Genomic DNA, 20,448 nt, shown 5'->3' with positions numbered 1-20,448 from the left:
TCTTAGAACCTTCCACATCTGATCCTCCGAGGCCAGTGGGCTTCTTAGAATAGAATCAGACATTTGCCAGCAAAATCTAGCAATGAAATTATTGGTCTGGCTTGGGACACGTTTAAGTACATCAGACACGAGCCAGACTTCTAAGGTAGAGGCTGGTAAACTGACTGCAGGAAGGGTTAAAATGATTGTTCATTTCTTTCTAAAACCACACTTGAATCTTACGGCTTATTTTAGACTGAAATTTACAAGGATTTTTTAACACACCCTGTTTCCCAAATGCGGTGTTTTATTGAAGACAAAAAGGACTAGACGGTCATTGTCCCATGTCGTTGTTTCATAGCCCCTTTTGCATTATCGGGGAAAATATTTCTACATGACAAGGAGCACTGCCCGGAAACCTGTTGAAAACGACTGGGTTTTGAACGTGAGGGGGTTTAGGTGCAGGGAAGGGAGAAGAAAAGGCTTTAAGGGGAATCTGCATACCGATGAAACCTGACCAACCAACACAAGGGGGCAGGAAGCGCTCAGGCTGGGGTTTCAATCTGGGCTAGCTGAACGGTTTATCTAAACTCTTCTTCGCCCTCCAGGTATTTATCAGTTCCCTCAGTGTGAAAAAAAAAAGTGTCGCTGACAACTGGGTTTAGCTCATACTTCGTCTAAATACTGCGAGGTAAACAGAGCGTCTGCAGGGACAGCTATCTAGCTGGCTGTAGCTTAGGACAGCCTGGGGCTGTATCTCTGGAACTTCTCTGGTAGGAGGCTGGCCATTCTGATCAGATTGCATTTCTCACACACCCCAAATGCTTTTTTTTTTCTCTTTAAATCTGTGAACTTTGGTTGCAAAGGAGGAGCTTGATAAAATCCCACCAATCCTCCGGACAGTGTTCGTTTCGTAAAATAAGGAAAAATCAACGAGGCCGGGGGGTGGGGGTGGGAGCTGTGGTGGTGATGGTGGTGAGGATTGCAACCTGCTCTAACTAGGTAGGTCTGGCTTTTAATCCCCTGTCCGTTTGAAAATCGCCAGCACCTTCCCAAACTGCCCTGGGTTTCTTTTCAAACTCAGACAGCAAGATGTTTAACTTTGTTCTCCACTCCCACCCGCGCTTTGGAAGTTTCCGCAAGAAGTGGACATCCTGGGAGAGGTTTCAATGACCAGGGAAGGGGACTGAGATGCATTAATCATTAGACCTGAAGACGTGAGTCCCCGCAGATCTGCGCAGGCTGGTGGCTGAGCCGCAGTTCCAGGGCAGCTCTGGGCGCCCCTCCATTCCAACCAACCTGTTGCACCTCTCTCAGAGCTGCTCTGCGCAGTTTCCCCGCCTGGGAGCTGATTGACAGCAGTCACTACCCAACCCTGGACTCAGGGCCTCCTCCAGTGATCAGCGATTGGCCCCCTGGGAGAACTGGAGTTAGGGGGTGCAAAGGGAGAGATTTCCCTCAAAGAGTAAGGTCCCGGGACCTGGGAGGTAGGGACTCTCCTGTCTGCTTCACGCCCGGGACACACTAGAAGTGTTTAGTACCTTGGGTTGCGGCTCCAAGGCGGGACCGCGCGGCGCACTTGGCCATCCTCCTGGTCCAGCCCCGCCACTGGGAGGCCCCCGCAGGCGCCGCGCGGAGTCCCCGGCCCTTCCCATCGGGCTCTCTAGGAGCCTGCAAAGACTAGCTTTGCAAACTTGCCGGGTGAACTGTCGGAATTCGAGCGCCCGCAACCTGCGTACCACAAGGACTCCCGGGATGGCCACCCGCGCGTGCAGGACAGCCAAGTTCTCCAGCTTCCAGCAGATACTCACACAGTCCTCCAGGCTGCTGCTGCTGCTGCTCCTGTCACTGGTAAGCCGCGTCCCCACACAGGCTGCTGCCCCCGGTGCAGCACTTCTGTCCCTGGGTCTCTCCGGGACTTCGGGGGTCCCTACAGAGGAAGCTATAGTAGTGGCGAACCGCGGGCTCCGTGTGCCCTTCGGTCGAGAAGTCTGGCTGGACCCGTTGCGTGACTTGGTGCTGCAGGTGCAGCCAGGAGACCGTTGCACAGTGACTGTGTTAGACAACGACGCGCTGGCCCAGCGGCCGGGCCGCTTGAGTCCCAAGCGTTTTGCGTGCGACTATGGCCCGGGTGAGGTGCGCTACTCTCACCTAGGTGCTCGCAGCCCTTCCCGCGACCGCGTCCGGCTGCAGCTGCGCTACGATGCTCCAGGAGGGGCGATAGTCCTGCCTTTGGCACTAGAGGTGGAAGTGGTTTTCACCCAGCTGGAGGTTGTGACTCGGAATTTACCCCTGGTCGTGGAAGAACTGCTAGGAACCAGCAATGCCCTGGACGCTCGGAGCTTAGAGTTCACCTACCAGCCTGAGACCGAGGAGTGCCGCGTGGGCATCTTGTTAGGTTTGAGCGCTTTGCCTCGTTATGGAGAACTCCTTCACTACCCACACGTCCCGGGAGGGACAGGAGAGAGCGGGACCTCCGAGACCATTTTGATGGACTGCAAAGCATTCCAGGAGCTGGGCGTGCGCTACCGCCACACGGCCCCTAGTCGCTCACCTAACAGGGACTGGCTGCCTATGGTGGTGGAGCTACATTTGCGAGGGGCTCCAGTGGGCAGCCCTGCTTTAAAGCGTGAGCACTTCCAGGTGCTTGTGAGGATCCGGGGAGGAGCGGAGAACACTGCACCCAAGCCCAGTTTCGTGGCCATGATGATGATGGAGGTGGACCAGTTTGTACTGACTGCTCTTACTCCCGACATGCTGGCAGCAGAGGACGCTGAATCCAACCCAGATCTTTTGATTTTCAACCTCACCTCCGCCTTCCAGCCTGGGCAGGGCTACTTGGTGAGCACCGATGACAGAAGCCTGCCTCTGTCCTCCTTCACACAGCGGGATTTGCGCCTGCTGAAGATTGCCTATCAGCCTCCCTCCGAAGACTCCGATCAGGAGCGTCTGTTTGAACTAGAGCTGGAGGTAGTGGACCCCGAAGGAGCAGCCTCAGACCCTTTTGCCTTTATGGTGGTGGTGAAACCCATGAATACACTGGCTCCGGTGGTCACACGAAACACTGGCCTTATTCTCTACGAGGGTCAGTCTCGGCCGCTCACAGGTCCTGTAGGCAGTGGACCCCAGAACTTGGTCATCAGTGACGAAGATGACCTAGAAACTGTGAGCCTGGAGGTGGTGGCTGGACTCCGGCATGGCCACCTTGTTATCCTGGGTTCTCCCAGTAGTGACTCTGCCGGAAAGACCTTCACAGTGGCTGAGCTGGCAGCTGGCCAGGTTGTCTACCAGCATGATGACAGGGACGGTTCACTGAGTGACAACTTGGTGCTGCGCATGTCGGATGGTGGAGGACGCCACCAGGTCCAGTTCCTGTTCCCTATCACGTTAGTGCCTGTGGATGACCAGCCGCCTGTCCTGAACGCCAACACTGGACTGACAGTGGCGGAGGGTGAGACTGTGCCAATCCCCCCCTTGACTCTGAGTGCCACTGATATGGATTCAGATGACCCTCAGCTGCTTTTTGTACTGGAGCCGCCCTTCTCAAGCTCCGGGCACCTGCTTCTGCGCCAGACTCATGCTCCCCGGGACGAGCAGGGTCTGTGGCAGAAACAAGAGTCATTCTATGAGCGGACGGTGACAGAGTGGCGGCAACAGGATATAACAGAGGGGAAGCTCTTCTACAGGCACTCGGGGCCCCACAGCCCCCGGCCAGTGATGGACCAGTTCCTGTTTAGAGTCCAAGACAATCATGACCCTCCTAATCGGTCTGGGATCCAGAGGTTTGTCATACGCATTCATCCTGTGGACCGTCTCCCTCCAGAGCTGGGCAGTGGCTGCCCCCTTCGGATGGTGGTGCAAGAGTCCCAGCTCACACCACTAAGGAAAAGGTGGCTGCACTACACGGACCTGGACACTGGTGACCGAGAGCTACGCTACACAGTGACCCAGCCCCCTACGGATACAGATGAGAACCACTCGCCGGCTCCACTGGGCACTTTGGTCTTCACCGATAATCCCTCAGTTGTGGCGACCCATTTTACCCAAGCCCAGGTCAATCACCATAAAATTTCTTACAGGCCCCCAGGGCAGGAGTTGGGAGTGGCAGCCCGAGTGGCCCAGTTCCAGTTTCAGGTAGAGGATCGAGCTGGGAATGTGGCTCCTGGTACCTTCACCCTTTACCTGCAGCCTGTGGATAACCAGCCCCCGGAGATTGTCAACACCGGCTTCACTGTTGAGGAGAAGGGCCACCACGTCCTTCGTGAGACTGAGCTACATGTGAGTGATGTTGACACGGATGTAGCCCACATCTCGTTCACTCTCACACAGGCCCCCAAACATGGCCACATGCAAATATCTGGACGGCCACTGAATGTAGGGGGACAGTTCCACTTAGAGGACATAAAACAGGGCAGGATTTCCTATCTGAATAACGGGGATGAAGCTTTGACTGACAGCTGCTCCCTGGAGGTCAGCGACAGATACCATGTGGTGCCAATCACTCTCAGAGTGAACGTTCGACCGGTGGACCGTGACGGTGGACCGTCAGTCCTTCCTGCTGGCACTCTGGAATCCTATCTAGATGTCTTGGAGAATGGGGCTACCGAAGTCACTGCCAGTATCATTAAGGGGACGTATCAAGATACTGACAACTTGATGTTGACTTTCCTGTTGGAAGGTCCACCTTTATATGGGGAAATTCTGGTCAATGGAGCTCCAGCTGAGCAGTTCACCCAGAGGGACATCCTGGAGGGCTCTGTGGTCTATGCTCACACCAGTGGTGAGATTGGCCTGTTCCCCAAAGCAGACTCTTTTAACCTGAGTCTGTCAGCTAAGTCTCAAGAATGGAGAATTGGTAGCAGTATCATCCAAGGCGTGACTGTGTGGGTGACCATCCTCCCTGTGGACAGCCAAGCTCCTGAAGTTTTTATTGGTGAGCAGTTTGTCGTGCTGGAAGGGGACAAGGGTTTGATAAGCCTGACTCACCTAAATGCTGAAGACTCAGACTCCTTGAAGGATGACCTCTTGTGCACAATAGTCATTCAGCCAACCTCAGGCTACGTAGAGAACATTTCTCCAGCGCCAGGCTCAGAGAAATCAAGAGCTGGGGTTGCCATAAGTGCCTTCACGCTGAAGGATCTCAGACAAGGACACATCAACTATGTCCAGAGTGTCCACAGAGGAGTGGAACCCGTCGAAGACCGCTTTATATTCCGTTGCTCTGATGGCATTAACTTTTCTGAGAGACAGATTTTCCCCATTGTAATCATTCCTACCAATGACGAGCAGCCAGAAATTTTCATGAGGGAGTTCATGGTGATGGAGGGCATGAGCCTGGTGGTCGACACGCCCATCCTCAATGCTGCCGATGCCGACATTCCTCGGGATGATTTAACATTCACCATTACCAGGTTTCCGACTCACGGTCATATCATGAACCAGCTGATCAATGGTACAGTGTTGGTTGAAAGCTTCACCCTGGACCAGATTATAGAGAGTTCCAGCATTATTTATGAGCATGATGACTCTGAGACACAAGAGGACAGTTTTGTCATAAAGCTGACAGATGGCAAGCACTCTGTGGAGAAGATGGCTGTCATCGTGGTCATCCCTGTTGATGATGAGACGCCCAGAATGACCATCAATAATGGGCTAGAGATAGAAGTTGGGGAAACCAAAGTTATCAATAACAAAATCCTAATGGCAACCGATTTAGACTCTGATGACAAATCTCTGGTTTATATTATTCGTTATGGACCAGGGCATGGCTTGTTACAGAGACGTAAACCTCTAGGTGTCTTTGAAAATATCACGCTAGGTATGAATTTTACACAGGATGAAGTGGACAGGAACTTAATTCAATATGTGCACTTTGGGCAAGAGGGCATTCGAGACCTAATTAAATTTGATGTGACAGACGGAACAAATGCTCTTATAGATCGTTACTTTTACGTGTCTATTGGAAGTGTTGACATTGTCTTTCCCGATGTGGTAAGTAAGGGTGTGTCCTTGAAAGAAGGTGGCAAAGTCACTCTGACAACCGACCTGCTCAGCACCAGCGACTTGAACAGTCCGGATGAAAACTTAGTTTTCACCATTACCAGGGCTCCGATGAGAGGTCACTTGGAGTGCACGGATCGCAGAGGACTGCCCATCACTTCTTTCACTCAGCTCCAACTGGCCGGAAACAAAATCTACTACATACACACAGCTGAGGATGAGGTCAAGATGGACAGTTTCGAGTTTCAGGTCACCGATGGCCGGAATCCTGTCTTCCGAACTTTCCGGATCTCAATCAGCGACGTAGACAACAAAAAGCCTGTGGTCACCGTCCATAACTTAGTGGTCAGCGAAAGTGAAAGTAAGCTAATCACCCCCTTTGAACTCACTGTGGAGGACAGAGATACCCCTGACAGGCTCCTAAAGTTTATTATCACACAGGTCCCTGTTCACGGTCACCTCCTCTTCAACAATACCAGATCTGTCATGGTTTTCACCAAGCAAGACTTGAATGAAAACTTAATCAGCTACAAACACGACGGCACAGAATCCACCGAAGACAGCTTCTCCTTCACGGTTACTGACGGCACCCACTCGGACTTCTACGTTTTTCCTGATACGGTATTTGAGACTAGGAGACCTCAAGTGATGAAAATCCAAGTGTTACCTGTTGACAATAGTGTCCCCCAAATTGTGGTGAACAAAGGAGCTTCTACACTTCGTACTCTGGTCACTGGCCATTTGGGATTCATGATCACAAACAAAATACTGAAAGTGGAAGACAGAGACAGCCTGCATTTTTCTCTTAGGTTCATTGTGACAGAAACTCCCCAACATGGCTACCTTTTCAACTTGGGCCAAGGAAACCACAGTGTCACACAGTTTACCCAAGGTATGTTCTGCTCCTCCTCCTCACAACCAAAGCCCTGCCAGGCTCTATTTCTTGAGAATGAGCAAGTCCCTAAGCCTTATAAGTCGAGCACCAGGACTGAGTTAAAGGGACAAGGGAGAGAGGAGAGAAAGAGAGAGGAAGAGGGGAGGAGATCACAGATACCCACTGTTCTGGGGAAACGCCTCCATTTTGCTGTCAGAGGGAATAGAAAGGTACTGTAACTGTGGCAAGATATGCTGATGAGGCAGGACAAGAATTTGAGGGTTTATGACAGAGGCTGACTTTCTAATGCAGCTCTATGCCCCCAATCCTGCACTCCTGTTTTGTACACTGCACACCCCTTGAAATGTTCCAGCGCCTTAGTGAGAGATTTGTGGTAAGTATCACCTGGTTGTCATTATCAATATACATTCAAACACAGCATCTTTAAATTCTAAATTACATTTTTTATTTTTAAATACTGGGTTGATACTTGCTGTGACTATTGGGAATTTTGTAACTAACAGACAATCATCATTTATATTTATTTGAGACTTTAAAAATATTCCATACTGGTTTGTGACAGCTGTCCAAAGACACAAGAGATAAATAAACCTGTCAAGAGCTATTAAAATTATATCTCATGTAACAGGGCACAGCACAGGGCTGTGCTCAAACAGTGAGCACACAATTAATGATGTGCAAGAAAACTATGTATCCATTCACTGGCTATCTTGTCATTCCTTACATTAAGCTCAGAAAATATGAAAAGATGGTTAATCCTCGAAGGAGGGAATTATTTTGTTACTGTTTTCTGTTCAGCTGATTTTATTATTGCTTACTATTACTTTTCCTTAATTTTATGTTTGCTATTATGTTATCTTATTATTGTTTATCATTACTTATTTCATTGCTATTTTTCATTCATTGTTTCTAATTTGTTTTTCTTCAAAGCCTTTTCTGCCCTGTTCTATGCAAAGTATCAAACATCCCTTTCTTTTAGCACCTGCCTTCCTGAGGGCCTTGGGGCAGCAGGCTCTGAAGAGGTCAGGAACTTAGGGGAATGTGACCTCTGCCTCTCTCTCAGCTTAGGGAGGAAAAGGAGAAGTCATTCAACTCTTAGCTGGGAAGTTAGGGCTCTGTTCTCAGACCCTGCAACCTTCATTACAAAGGGATTTGTGTTGCTTTCAGGAAAATCTCAGCATCAGAATGGAAACTGGATCTCCCTTGTGGGCTCTGGGGTGGAAATGGAGCGAAACCCCAGGACATCCCAGTGGGGGTGTTCTTTTCCTGCTACAATGTTCTGCTCTTAGACAACAAACACTTTAATAGACTTCATTGCTGTGTTGATGTGATCTACTTTTCTGTTTGATGCTGGCAAACAGCTTCACACTCCAGCCTCTGGTTCTTGGCTGGGCGCCTGCATACATCTCAGGCCTGCAGCAACAGGAAAACCCCAGTGAGTGGAGTTTTCTGTAGATGCCTCTGGCAGAGAAGCCCGCATGCTGCTTGCTCTCCTTGGAGAGAACAGGAGAACTGTTAGAGGGTAGAAACCCTTCCATCTCCTCTCCCCTCTGACTCCCAACCAGAGTATTTTTACAGGGATGTTGTTGTTTCTAAGAAGTTGGAAGGTATGAAATGAATTCTTGTAAATTCTACAAACCAAATTCAACAGCTTCAAAATACTGCCATATTATTCCTCATATATTGAACTCTTAAAATATGTTGTTTTGCTGAAGGCATTTTGTTTTCACAGAGTTACCACAATTAAGTTTTATTATTTTGTAATTATACAGTAGTGATGTTTTGTGGTAAAAGAAATAGTTTTAAAAATTATATTTTAAAGGAACTTAGCATATTTTCACAAAAATTCAGACTCTAAGGAGGGACACTTGATATCCAAGCGCACAGCACCCATTTGAACAAGTTGAGGCTAGAGTCTGGTTCCTAGCAGTTATTTATGGAGATTAGATAAGTCGTTAAAGATGGCTCCTTCTCAGCTGGCTGGCCTCCTGGGGAAAATGAGAGCGGTTGGGGACTCATAAAAGGGGACTGTGTATGTGCAGTCTGTTTTTGTTTTTTATTTTGTTTTTGGTTTTTTGTTTTGTTTTGCTTTATCAGGAAGGGGTAAGAGAAACTGTATTTTGATAGAGTTAAACACTTTTAACAAAAGTTGCCAGCAAAGCTGTTCCTAAGTTGATTAACTAAATAGCCCTTGGGAGACGTTTTTGTTTCGAAGACTTTTGAATCAGGAAAGATTCACAAGCAGAACTAGTCAGATCAGAGAATTTATTTGCTTCGAACTCTGCCTTTTGTCCATGTGTCTCCGCCTACACCATCAGCCCCTGCTCCAAGGTCTGAAGCCTTGTCTCAACTACATAAACTTTTTTTCTTCTCTTCAATGAGTACATAATGGGCCTGGTAAGGAGGCTCAGCAGGTTAGAGTATCTGATGCTCTTGCAAAGAACCCAGGTTCAGTTCCAGCACTAGATCGGACAGTTTATAACCACCTGTAACTCCAGCTTCAGGGGGTCTGATGCCTCCTGGCCTCTTTAGGTATCAGGCAAACATACAGGCAAAGCACTTTAATACATAAAATAAAAACAAATAAATAATAAGCACATACCTATATTTTTTGTTGGATAATTTGTTAAGTGAATTAGTTTTGCTTATATTTGTCAAGCAAAAATTCGGGAAGGCACAAGACACTCCCACCCTGTTTGCACCAGCTTGTAATTACTAGGGATATTTGCTTAAAGTAGGAACTAGGGACTAGTTGTATAGATCAATAAAATAAATATATTAAATATAGCAATCAGGAGAATATCTAATTCTTAGATTACTGCTATAACATTTCAGGTACATAAATGACTGCATCCTCTTTGTACTTAAGGAAGGTAGTGTTTATATACATTTTCAATGTGTGTCTGTCTTCAGAGGTGCCTGTAGAAAACAATCAGGATTCTGCTTCTTCTATGATTTTGTTGAAGATATTTACTGTGCCTTTTAGTTGGAAATCTTCACCCTCTTCTACACATATTATCCTTAAGTTTGGTCATCTCATTATGTCCTGGATCTCCTGGATATTTTGGGTTAGGAGCTTTTTGGCTTTTGCATTTTCTCTGACTGTTGTGTCAATGTTTTTTATGTTGTCTTCGGCCCCTGAGATCCTCTCTTCCATCTCTTGTAGTCTGTTGGTGATGCTTGCCTCTGTGACTCCTGATTTCTTTCTTAGATTTTTCTATCTCTGGGTTGTCTCCTTTTGGGATTTCCTTATTGTTTCTATTTCCGTTTTCAATTCCTTTACCTGTTTGGCTGTGCTTTCCTTTAGTTCTTTGAGTGTTTTTTGTGTTTCCTCTTTAAGGGCTTCTATATGTTTACGTATGTCCTCCTGGTTCTCCTGTAATTGTTTAAGAGAGTTACTCATGCACTTCTTGAAGATCTCCATCATCATCACGAAGTATAATTTTAAATCTAAATCTTGTTTTTCTGGTGTGTTGGGAAATCCACTACTTGCTGTGGTGGGAGAACTAGGTTTTGATGTTGCCAGGTTGTCTGGGTTTCCATTGCTTAGGTTCTTTCACTCCCCTCTTGCCATCTTGTTATCTGTGATGTTAGGTGATCTTGTTGTCTCTGACAGGAGCCTGTCTCTCCTGTGGGTCTGAGGGCCTGTGGGCTCAGGAAGGAGATTGCTGCTGGGTGTTTGGCTCTTTTTGGGCAGGCAGTGAGTTCTGATGGCAGTGACTCTGTTCTGTCTCCATGTGCTTAGGTGGGAGAGCACTTGAGAGGCTAGGCTATTCTGAGAGCTCAGCCGTCTGTATGCAGGTCTTGAGTAATAATGGCTGCCCAGGAGTCTGCTTCTGAAATCATGATTTAGTGTTAACAAAGTTACAGGAAAAATGAAAAGTTTTGAAACAACTATTTATTTCAATGAAATCCACTCTTACTGTGTGTGTTTTTTTTAAACATTAGCACAGTTGTATAATAGAAGTTTATTTTATTTTATAGCTTGATTTTATTTTTATTGTATGGATGTTTTATCTGCATGTACCTATGGAGATCAGAAGGGGTCATCAGCTTCTCTGGAACAGGGGTTACACAGAGACTTACTTTGAGCACTGTGGGTGCTGAGAATGCAGCCTGGGTCCTCTTTATGAGCATCCAGTGCTCTTAGCCAAAGCCATGTCTTTACCCACTTATTATTAACATCATCACCACCACCACCACCACCACCACCACCATCACCAACATCACCACCACCACCACCATCACCACCATCACCACCACCATCATTACCACCACCACCACCATTACCACCACCATCATCACCACCACCTCCACTATCACCACCACCACCACCATCACCACCACCACCATCACAACCATCACTACTACCACCACCATCACCAACATCACCAACATCACCACCACCACCACCACCACCGTCATCACCACCACAACTACCACCACCACCACCCCCACCACCACCACCATCACCACCACCACCACAACCACCACCACCACCACCACCATCACCACCACCACCACCAGCACCACCACCACCACCATCACCTCCACCACCACCACCATCACCTCCACCACCACAACCACCACCACCACCACCACCATCACCACCACCACCACCAGCACCACCACCACCACCATCACCTCCACCACCACCACCACCACCACCACCATCACCACCACCACCCCCATCACCACCACCACCATCACCACCATCACCACCACCACCACTACCACTACAACTACCATTGTCTTCAAGCAGTGACTTTAGAGTTTCAACCAAAATTTAAGAGCAGGTAAGAAGGTTAGAAAAGAGTTTGTCATGGCTGCTACAAATAAGGATGTGTAATCAGCAGAGTTCTGGTCATTCCTTATTGATAAACAATGGTCCTAAGTTGAGATTTTAGAAATAACAGGCCAAGCAAGGGCTGTGTGGAGGCTGTGGGTGGGGCTCTGCAGGGCGCTGTGCAGGGACACTGCCTCCTAGCCTTCAGAGACTCACTCCAGATTAAAGTGGAGATGCTGGTGAGTGGATGAGGCTCTTTCATTTCAGGTTAAGATCATTTGCTGACTAAAAAAACCTTCAACAGGGTTGTTAGATGTAAAAATGGCAAATAAAAAATCTGGAGAAGTTTTTAATCTTTTAGAAAAGACGCTTGTGCTGAAAATTCGCATAAACTTTAGTGCGGACAGTACACAGCTAACAGTAAAGAACGACAGGGGTGTGATACATTTGGACTTGGTCTATGAACTGAAAACGCAGATTTCCCTATCGCCAGGAATGTCTCTTTCTAAGTGTATCTTCTTTCAGTGCCGTGAGGCAGGATGCAGTGATGTCACATCTCCTGAGATTCAGAAGTCTAGGGTAGAACTTGCCAACTCTAAATGCTCTGCTTATCAAGATGATGTTCTCCTGTCCTTTTGTTTATAGCCCTGTGAACACAAACCTAATAGAGCTTTTAGAAATTAGGAAGACCATAAACACAAACGAGACAGTTAAATATTATACACCTTGATGACAGTGTTCTCAGCCACATTCTGCTCACCGTAAAAACTCACTGACTGGCCCAGATCAAAGACAGATCTATTTTAAGCATCACAGGACAGAGTGATAATGGTTTCATTAAATTGTATGTACACTGGCATCATTAAAGAGAGGAGCTCATAAAATGGAGGCATTTAAAAAGCTGTGTATAGGTAATGTTAATAAACCTATGCACATGAGTCTGGTAGACTTGGAAGCCAAGAAAGGAAAGGCTCTAAAGCCTCTACCATGCATTGAGGTTAAAAGCAGTCTACTGCATTGTAACAGTTAAGAAAAATCACCACCATGGCAAAGAAAACATCTGCTCTTTCCTTTAGCTTCCTGTAAACCTCACTCTGCAAGGGTGGTGAAGCATGCGATTTCAAGAGGTCCAGGAAATCTGCCATGCCTCAAAATATCTTCTTTTCCACCTGTCATGGAGCCTGACGTTCCGTGTTTAACTGCCACTCCTTTGACGGGAAGGGGGCACCACCTTGCTATTATTATATTCTAAGTCTGGCCCTTTATTTATCTGTGCACAGGATCATATTTCTATGGGACAGCTGATATTGAGGGGTGTAGAGATGAGGGATGTGGAGATATAAAACAAAAGCATCATGCTCCCCTCCCAAGAGGAGATCTAAACAAGTTTACAGAAACACAATAGCCAATAGGATGTATTGAAAGTACAAGCCATCACAATTGCTACGGTAATTAATCACTTTGCCTTTTGGTTGTGTTTTAGCTGACATTGATGACATGAAAATATGCTATGTCTTGAGAGAGAGGGCAAATGCCACAAGTGATATGTTCCATTTCACAGTGGAGGATGATGGTAAGTATTCCACTCTCTGGGTGGCCTTTTATTGACTTATTTATTTGGGTTGCTCTTTGACAACATTGCTACAAGAAATCTTTTTCGAGTGTTACATTGTGTTCATGTGATTTTTATGCAGAGTGGATTTTGTGTCATGTTAAAAAAAAGAGTTAGTCATTTCAGTCTGATAGAATCCTACTCTTCAGTGGATGTGGGTAAATGAGTTATCATTTGTGTCTTGTAGAGTCTGTGTGTGTGAGAGAGGGGGGGGGAGAGGGAGGGAGGGAGGGAGGGAAGGAGGAGGAACAGGAGAGAGAGGGAGAGGAAGGGGAGCAGAGGGGGAGGGGGAGGGAAGGAAGGAGAGAGAGAGAGAGAGAGAGAGAGAGAGAGAGGGAGGGAGGGGGGAGGGAGGAAGGGAGGGAAGAGGAACAGGAGAGAGAGGGAGAGGAAGGGAGGAAGAGGGAGGGAGGGAGGGAGAGGGAAGGAGAGGGAGGAAGGGAGGGGGAGGGGAGGGAGGGGAGAGAGAGAGAGAGAGAGAGAGAGAGAGAGAGAGATCGAGAGAGAGAGAGAGAGAGAGAGAGAGAGAGAGAGAGAGAGAGAGAGAGAGAGAGAGGGTATGAACAGGCTTCCTCTGCCCAGTTCAGATTTCTCAGGCAGCAGGAAGATGCTGGAATCTAGCCCTGCTCTCATAGCAGACAGTGCCTGCCCTGGAAACATGTAGCTGCTCCTGGATTGAATATGAAGATTTTATTTCTGTTGTATGTTCTCATGGAAAGTCACAGAGTCGCCAAATATTTATGTTGTACAAACAGGACAGAGAAAGTTCCAAGAAAGTGACATGCTAGAGAGCTCACTCACTCAGACTAGGTCTGAATGTGTTTCCTTGTGACAACTTTTAAAATAGGACATACTGTTTGGTCATCCAAGGAGAGATCCTTGTCATCCTCCATATCCACAAAGCAATAGATGCCCTTGTTTACAATATTGCTTGGAAAACATGGCCAGTTGAAAGTGATGTCTGTCCCATGCATGGCAGAAAGGGAAAAGAAAGGTACGCATTATGGTCACAGTTACCTGATTCTGCCCAGATCCCAGGTTTAATATAGCTAATGTCTGTGTTTGAAAGGAACCAAACCACAGTTTAGCAACTGACATACCGGCAAAGGAATCTCATTAAGGAAAAAGTCCTAAGGAAGAAACCAACTGATGAACTAAAAACATTGTACTTACTGACTCCTGCTGCTCTAATGAAAAATTCTGCCAAAGGAAGCTGTAAAATCATACATGTGGTAATCAAATGTCAATTTCAGGAAAAAGTTCATCTTTAGAATGAGCAAACAAGACTCAGTAACAAGAAATGTTTCCTCTTAGAATTTCAAAAACATTACAATACATCCACAGTTTTCGGCTGGAGAGATGCTCAGCAGTTAAGAGCACTGCCTGTTCTTGAAAAGGACCCAGGTTGGGTTCCCAGCACCCACATGACAGCTCACAAACACATGTAACTCCAGTTCCAGGAGGTCAAGCAAAACACTCATACCCACAAAATAAAAATAAATCCTTAAAAAGTACCACGGCCTTTACTTTTTAAAGATTTATTTATTTTATTATGTGAGAACACTGTTGCATTCTTCAGACACTCGAGAAGAGAGCATTGGATCCCATTACAAATGGTTGTGAGCCACCATGTGGTAGCTGGGAATTGAACTCAGGACCTTGGGAAGAGCAGCCCATGCTCTTAACCACTGAGCCATCTGTGTAGCCATGGCCTTTACTTCTAAAATTCTGTTGTCTCCTCACACTCATGTAGACAGCCATAGTTATTCTGCTACTCCACACGTCTTCAGCCAGGTGGGACAGAAGCATTGCATTCAAACTCAGGTCTATGTTCAAACTTTGGAAAGCATTGCATTGTCTATCATATGGAATAGGAAGGCAGGATGCCTGGCTGAAGAGGTAAGGCTTCAGTTTTGTAAGATGTAAATCCTTCTGCTTATAAAAGCGGGAATGGAATCATTCCAGGAGGTTCCTTTTGAGCTTCAGTTTCCCATTGGCAAAATACTCGAGAGAGCCTTCTGTGCCGTCCTGGGCTCAAATATAGCCTGTAGAGCTCAGCTAGATCCCAGCCAATGGTTATTAAACAGAATGTACATGAACCTGATATAAGAACAGTTCCTTTTGACACTACAAACAGAAATCTACAAGACAAGAAAGAATTCACATGTATGTTTTAGAATTGATTCCATCAGACGTTTTAATGGAACAGGGGTTGGTGTGAGGGGTTACCTTGCAAATGGTCTAGCAATGAGGTAACACACAATAGTTTTGTATGTCACAATGAGACATAAAAAGTATTAGCTATAGTGATGTCTGCTTTATGTAGAGAGGGTACATACATTGTTAAGTCTTTTGTGAAGTGTGTGAACAGCTTCCAGTATCACACATCTGGGGCAGCTGTCAGACAGCACTGCCTAAGGGTATGAACTTTCAAAGTCCAAATCTCCTTCCAACCCACTGAAGTCTTCTCCTTCAAAACCACAGGCTTGTTGTCAGAATACTGGCTAGCTGAGGAAAGTCCCAGGGCAAACATAATCTTCCAGACTTTTAAAAAATACAGTAAAATTTTATGTCAAGAGCCAGGAATGGGAGAAGAAACCTCTTGTGTCAGATTTTCTCCTGTGTGGTTGGGACCTGGCTGGTCACAGGATTCTCCTGTTACCATGTGGTCATGTGTGGGTGACCATGCCCCATTCAAGGAGTGGTTCCTTGCATTTGGGGTTTGTAGTACTTTGATGTTAATTACCAAGTGATGGGAGGAAAGATTAGTTAGAAATGAATAGTGGTGGGTTTTACCTCAAGAGACCTCTACTGTGTTAGAGTGACCCAGTAACACAGTTAAGAGTTCTTCACACGTCTTAAAGGAGTGTTGTCAGAAAAAATATATATATATAAACAGTTCCACAACCTAAAAATTAAGGAGAAATGAACATTTGCTCCATGATATGATATAGAACCCACGAGCACACATGGAGTCCTTGGATCTCAGAGATCTCCCAACGAGACTTTAAACCTTCTATATGATTTATTGCTGACCATGCAATTTCGCTGCCACCACATCCCCCTCAGTTTAGTACAATAACAGCAGAGAAAATACCAACCCTGTTTGGAAGGTAAGGAAACTGAGTCATGGCAATGGGTAACCAACCTCTTCAAGTTGCTCAAGTAGATGAATAGAGGCCGAACTGAATCTCAAGCTCTTTCCCCAGACCATGAGAACCCATGACTTCCCCACTGCTCCTAATAGGTAGAAGAGAGCAGGCACTCCCAGGCCTCTGTCCTGGTGAGGGAAGAGTGGAGTAGGAACACTGTCAGCCTGTGGAAGGTACAGAAAAGAAAGCACAGTATCTTCTAGATTGTTAGTCTGTATTTCAAAATACTTCAGATGCCCTATGGTGCTCAAGTGTTCAATCCTTTCCCGTTGCCTTGGTTTAATTCTTGATACTACAAGGTCCTCTAACATAAAAGTGGTCTGGGGACCTTTGTAAATTTCCCTCCAAAGAACTACTTCAGCTCTTTATTGTGATGTGAAAGCCAGTTTCAAGTAACTATATCAGGGTATATATAGGACGGACGTTAAAATGGATGAAGCCACAGGTGAAGGGACAGCCTTTTATTTTTATCCAGTACCCCAAGAGGAGCTTCTGTGGCAGTTTCCCGCAGGACCTTCGTGTTCCATGGGAATATTCCCCTACCCTAGTTTTAATTGAAATCCCTGTGGCACCAACACGGAGTCCTGGCTAAGCCTCCACATTTATAAGCACACGGAACCAACCATTGTGAGGAAGGACTTGAAATCTTCAAGTGGGATGTAATGTAGGAAGAGCCCCAGTTTAGACAGTTCTTGTTACTATCCTTAAAGAAGCATTTTAAAGGGAAAAAAGGTTTTTTGATATATTATATAAACAGCTTAAAATTTAAAGAGAAATAGGCATTTTCTACATTAAAGTTAAATTTAAAGCCAGAGCATAATTTTGAGCAAGTTCTTTTCTGGTTTTGTCACCCCAATTTTTATTTTGAGGTGATAGGAGATAAAAGCCAAAGAAATTGAAAGTTGTCTTCATATAAAGTATGTACAATATTTATCAGAATGGTGTTGGTTTTTGTTCTTGTTGTTATTTTTAAGGGTTTTGTTTTGTTGTTGTTCTTTATTGTAAGTCTGAAGATCTCAGGCTCTGATCCAAGATGGTTACCGGGGAGACTGAGGGACTCTAGGGAACGGGTCAAACTCATGGCCTCCTACATGCTTGGCAAAGGTTCCACCACTGAATTGCATCTCCCGAGGATCCTTTTTGATGAGCCTGAGACTGACATGATCTCGTGGCGGCTTGATAAGCAGTGTAAGAGGAGTATTGCTTTGATTTATGAAACTGGTTTTTGTGTGTTACTTCCATCTCCAAGTCCCCTTATGTCCCGGGCATGAAGCGTAGCTCGGCCTCGCCCATCATTCCTGGCACTGGAACAGGGCAGCAGACATGACAGTAATCTGTGCTGGCGACTACAGTGTGCCTGGTCCACAGCCAGGTCATTTTCTGTTGCTGTCATTGCTGTCTTTGAATAAGCTTTCTGGTGGCCAAATTCTCATCCACCCAGATCTTTAATTCATGAGCCACGGTAGGATATAAATAGCACCTTGAGATAGGAAAGGAAGTCACAAGGTCATTTCTGTCTGTGAGACGTCAGTTAAGGTCAAGGCTTTCAAGTTGCCATTCAACATCTGACAAATTAATACCCAGATACAACAGGGTCATGGGAGCCTCTTCCTTCTGGACACAAGGAACAAGAATTTTGATTTGAATCTGTCTGTCACATAAGGCTGGGGGCAAAGTAATTACTGATAATTAGCTTGAATTTAAAGTAATGGTTAAAAAATATAAATAGGTACAAAGTATGGAGGGAAATGAGGATTATGAGTAGACACATTAAAAGATCAGCCTGCCACTGAGCTGAGGAAAAGAAAGCATTCTGGGCCGTAAAGCAATTGCTAATGGCAGGAGAAACAGAGGGAGGGTGGGAGAGCCAGGGCCTCAGCCACAGGACACGGAAGTAGCCCCAGACACGGATGAAAATGCTTTAAACATGCACATAACGCCAGCTTCACTGAAGGACATCGGCTACTGTGGCTAATGTTTGTAGGCCCTCCTTTCTTCTTTGGACAGTTCAGAATAGTTCAAGTCATCAAACGTCTCTCTGGTTTGCTCCTGCTCAAGGCCTGGCTCTAAAAACACCCCTGCTCAGCATCCGTGAAAGAAGGCACTCTTCTAGTACAAAAGTGCAATTCAAATCTTATCAGCCATTTTGCATTCATCCCCAGTGTCCACACCATATTAATACACACTTGGCCTTATAGCAGAGAGCATTTACTTAAATCGGGAGACCTTTAGCAGAGATTGAATCCCTGTAGAGACTTAACATGGATCCATATTTAAACCCAAAAGAAGTAATGCTGCCCTTTAAAAGCTAAGTAAATCTTTCTTTCACAGGTAATCCATACACCATCATATCAAGCCAAAGATGTGTCTGTAGTCCATGTTCCAAAGCTTACTGCTGTCTTGTAAGTTTGTTCTGTGCGCTGAGACAGGGAAGGCTGCTTTCCTCAGTCAAGTGTATGGTTGTCATCTTTGTATTTTGTAGAGCCAAAGAAATGTAACCAAAAGCCTAAGTGTAGGATAAAAGAAAGGTCTGAGTGGCAGTGGGTAAACTTGTTTCTCTAGAGTCTTTATTCATTTATTTATTGAGTTAGTCAACAAATATGTTTGCCATCCTCAGGATGTTTCAGATGTTTACTGGATGTTAGAAAACAATAATATAAATATATAATATAGTATAAGTATAGAAATATAAATAAATGGTGACCGTCTTTGACCTCAGACTTACCCCAAGGATAAAGCAATAGACAGTACATTCGGGAATTTAAGAGGTAGAAATGCAACTCAGAGAAAAAGTTCCTTTGCAAGGCGAAGTGAAGCCCCTGCAGGAAGAAGAGGGAGAAAGAGAAGCCTGTGTAGAGATGTCTGAGGTCTGGTGTTTAGGTCAGCAGAAGAGTGTCAGCATGCCTGAGCTCAAAAACAAACCATAGGGGGGAGAGGGAGGAGTGGGAGGAGGAGGGGGAGAGAGAAGGGGAGAGAGAGAGGGGGAGAGAGGGAGAGAGAGGGAGAGAGAGGGAGAGAGAGGGAGAGAGAGAGAGAGAGAGAGAGAGAGAGAGAGAGAGAGAGAGAGAGAGAGAGAGAGAGAGTGAGTTAATTTATTGAAAGATATGTCCCAGGTTTTGGCACCCATGTCAGGAAAAAAATAAAGAGTGTGTGTGGGGGTATTTACTACGGAGGTGTGGTGAGGTATGGGGACAAGAGGGTGCCTCTGGTGAACCTATGTTGAGGCATCCCTTCCCCCTGAGACACACGACAGTATAATACAGAATAGGAGTTAAGAGGGTAGAAGGGGCAGGGAGAGAGAAGAGAAGAGGTGAAGAGTAGTAAGGGTCGGCCATGAGCTCGTGGAGAGAGAGGGAGGAAGGGAATGGGGAGAGGAGAACAAAGGGGTAAGGGCAAAAGAAGAAAGAAGAGAGCAAATGCAAGAGAGGAACAAGAGAGTGGGGGGGGGGGGCAAGCAACCCCTTTTATAGTGCCCGGTAAATGTGAGGTAGAGCATAACTGGCTGTTGCCAGGTAACTGTGGGGTGGGGTTTACAGAATCCCAACAGAGACTACTCTGGCAAGCTGGACCACAGATCATGGTGCACAGCTTGTGCACGTGGAATATTAGGTACGCTCCTTTTAAAACAAGGAAGTAGGTAGTGTGTTCCAGTTTGCGCTTTAGAAGGCAAGTCTTCCAGCTGCAGAGAATTGGTCCAAGGGCAACAGTGTGAGCCTGGTAGGCTGAGGCAGTGACTCAGGTGACCTGGAACTGAGAGGGCCTTGCATGCAGGTACATACCTTTCATTCCAGCAGTTGGGAGACGGGGCAAATGACTCTCTGAGTTTGAGGCCAGCCTGATCAACAAAGTGAGTTCTGGGATAGCCAGGGCTACAGAGCAAGATCATATCTCAAAGCAAGACAGAGAGAAGAGGATTGCTTTCCCATAATTTTGAGTCTAAATGCTTAACCTCTTATTGGTTCTTTGTAGAAGGAGGAAGGAATGAGCATAATCTGGGGCCTCACAGCCCATGCGCAGGGAGAGA

At 46.1% G+C, this 20,448-nt stretch overlaps 1 protein-coding gene across 1 annotated transcript in view; it reads left to right on the top strand.

Moving 5' to 3' along the window:
• Window positions 1-1,734: 1,734 nt before the first annotated feature.
• FREM2 (FRAS1 related extracellular matrix 2) overlaps window positions 1,735-20,448 on the top strand; it is a gene marked incomplete at its 5' end in the record, with an annotated part of 139,680 nt that continues 120,966 nt past the window's right edge. Inside the window, 2 exons of the mRNA XM_080929574.1 lie at window positions 1,735-6,871; window positions 13,144-13,233. Coding sequence (XP_080785700.1) covers window positions 1,735-6,871; window positions 13,144-13,233 — 5,227 coding nt within the window. The remainder of the gene's footprint in view (window positions 6,872-13,143; window positions 13,234-20,448) is intronic.

Source organism: Micromys minutus (assembly GCF_963924665.1).
Source record: "Micromys minutus genome assembly, chromosome: 15".
In the NCBI taxonomy this organism is placed as follows: domain Eukaryota; kingdom Metazoa; phylum Chordata; class Mammalia; order Rodentia; family Muridae; genus Micromys; species Micromys minutus.
Note: the sequence above shows the minus strand (reverse complement) of the source record. Positions and strands in the feature narration are given on the sequence as shown.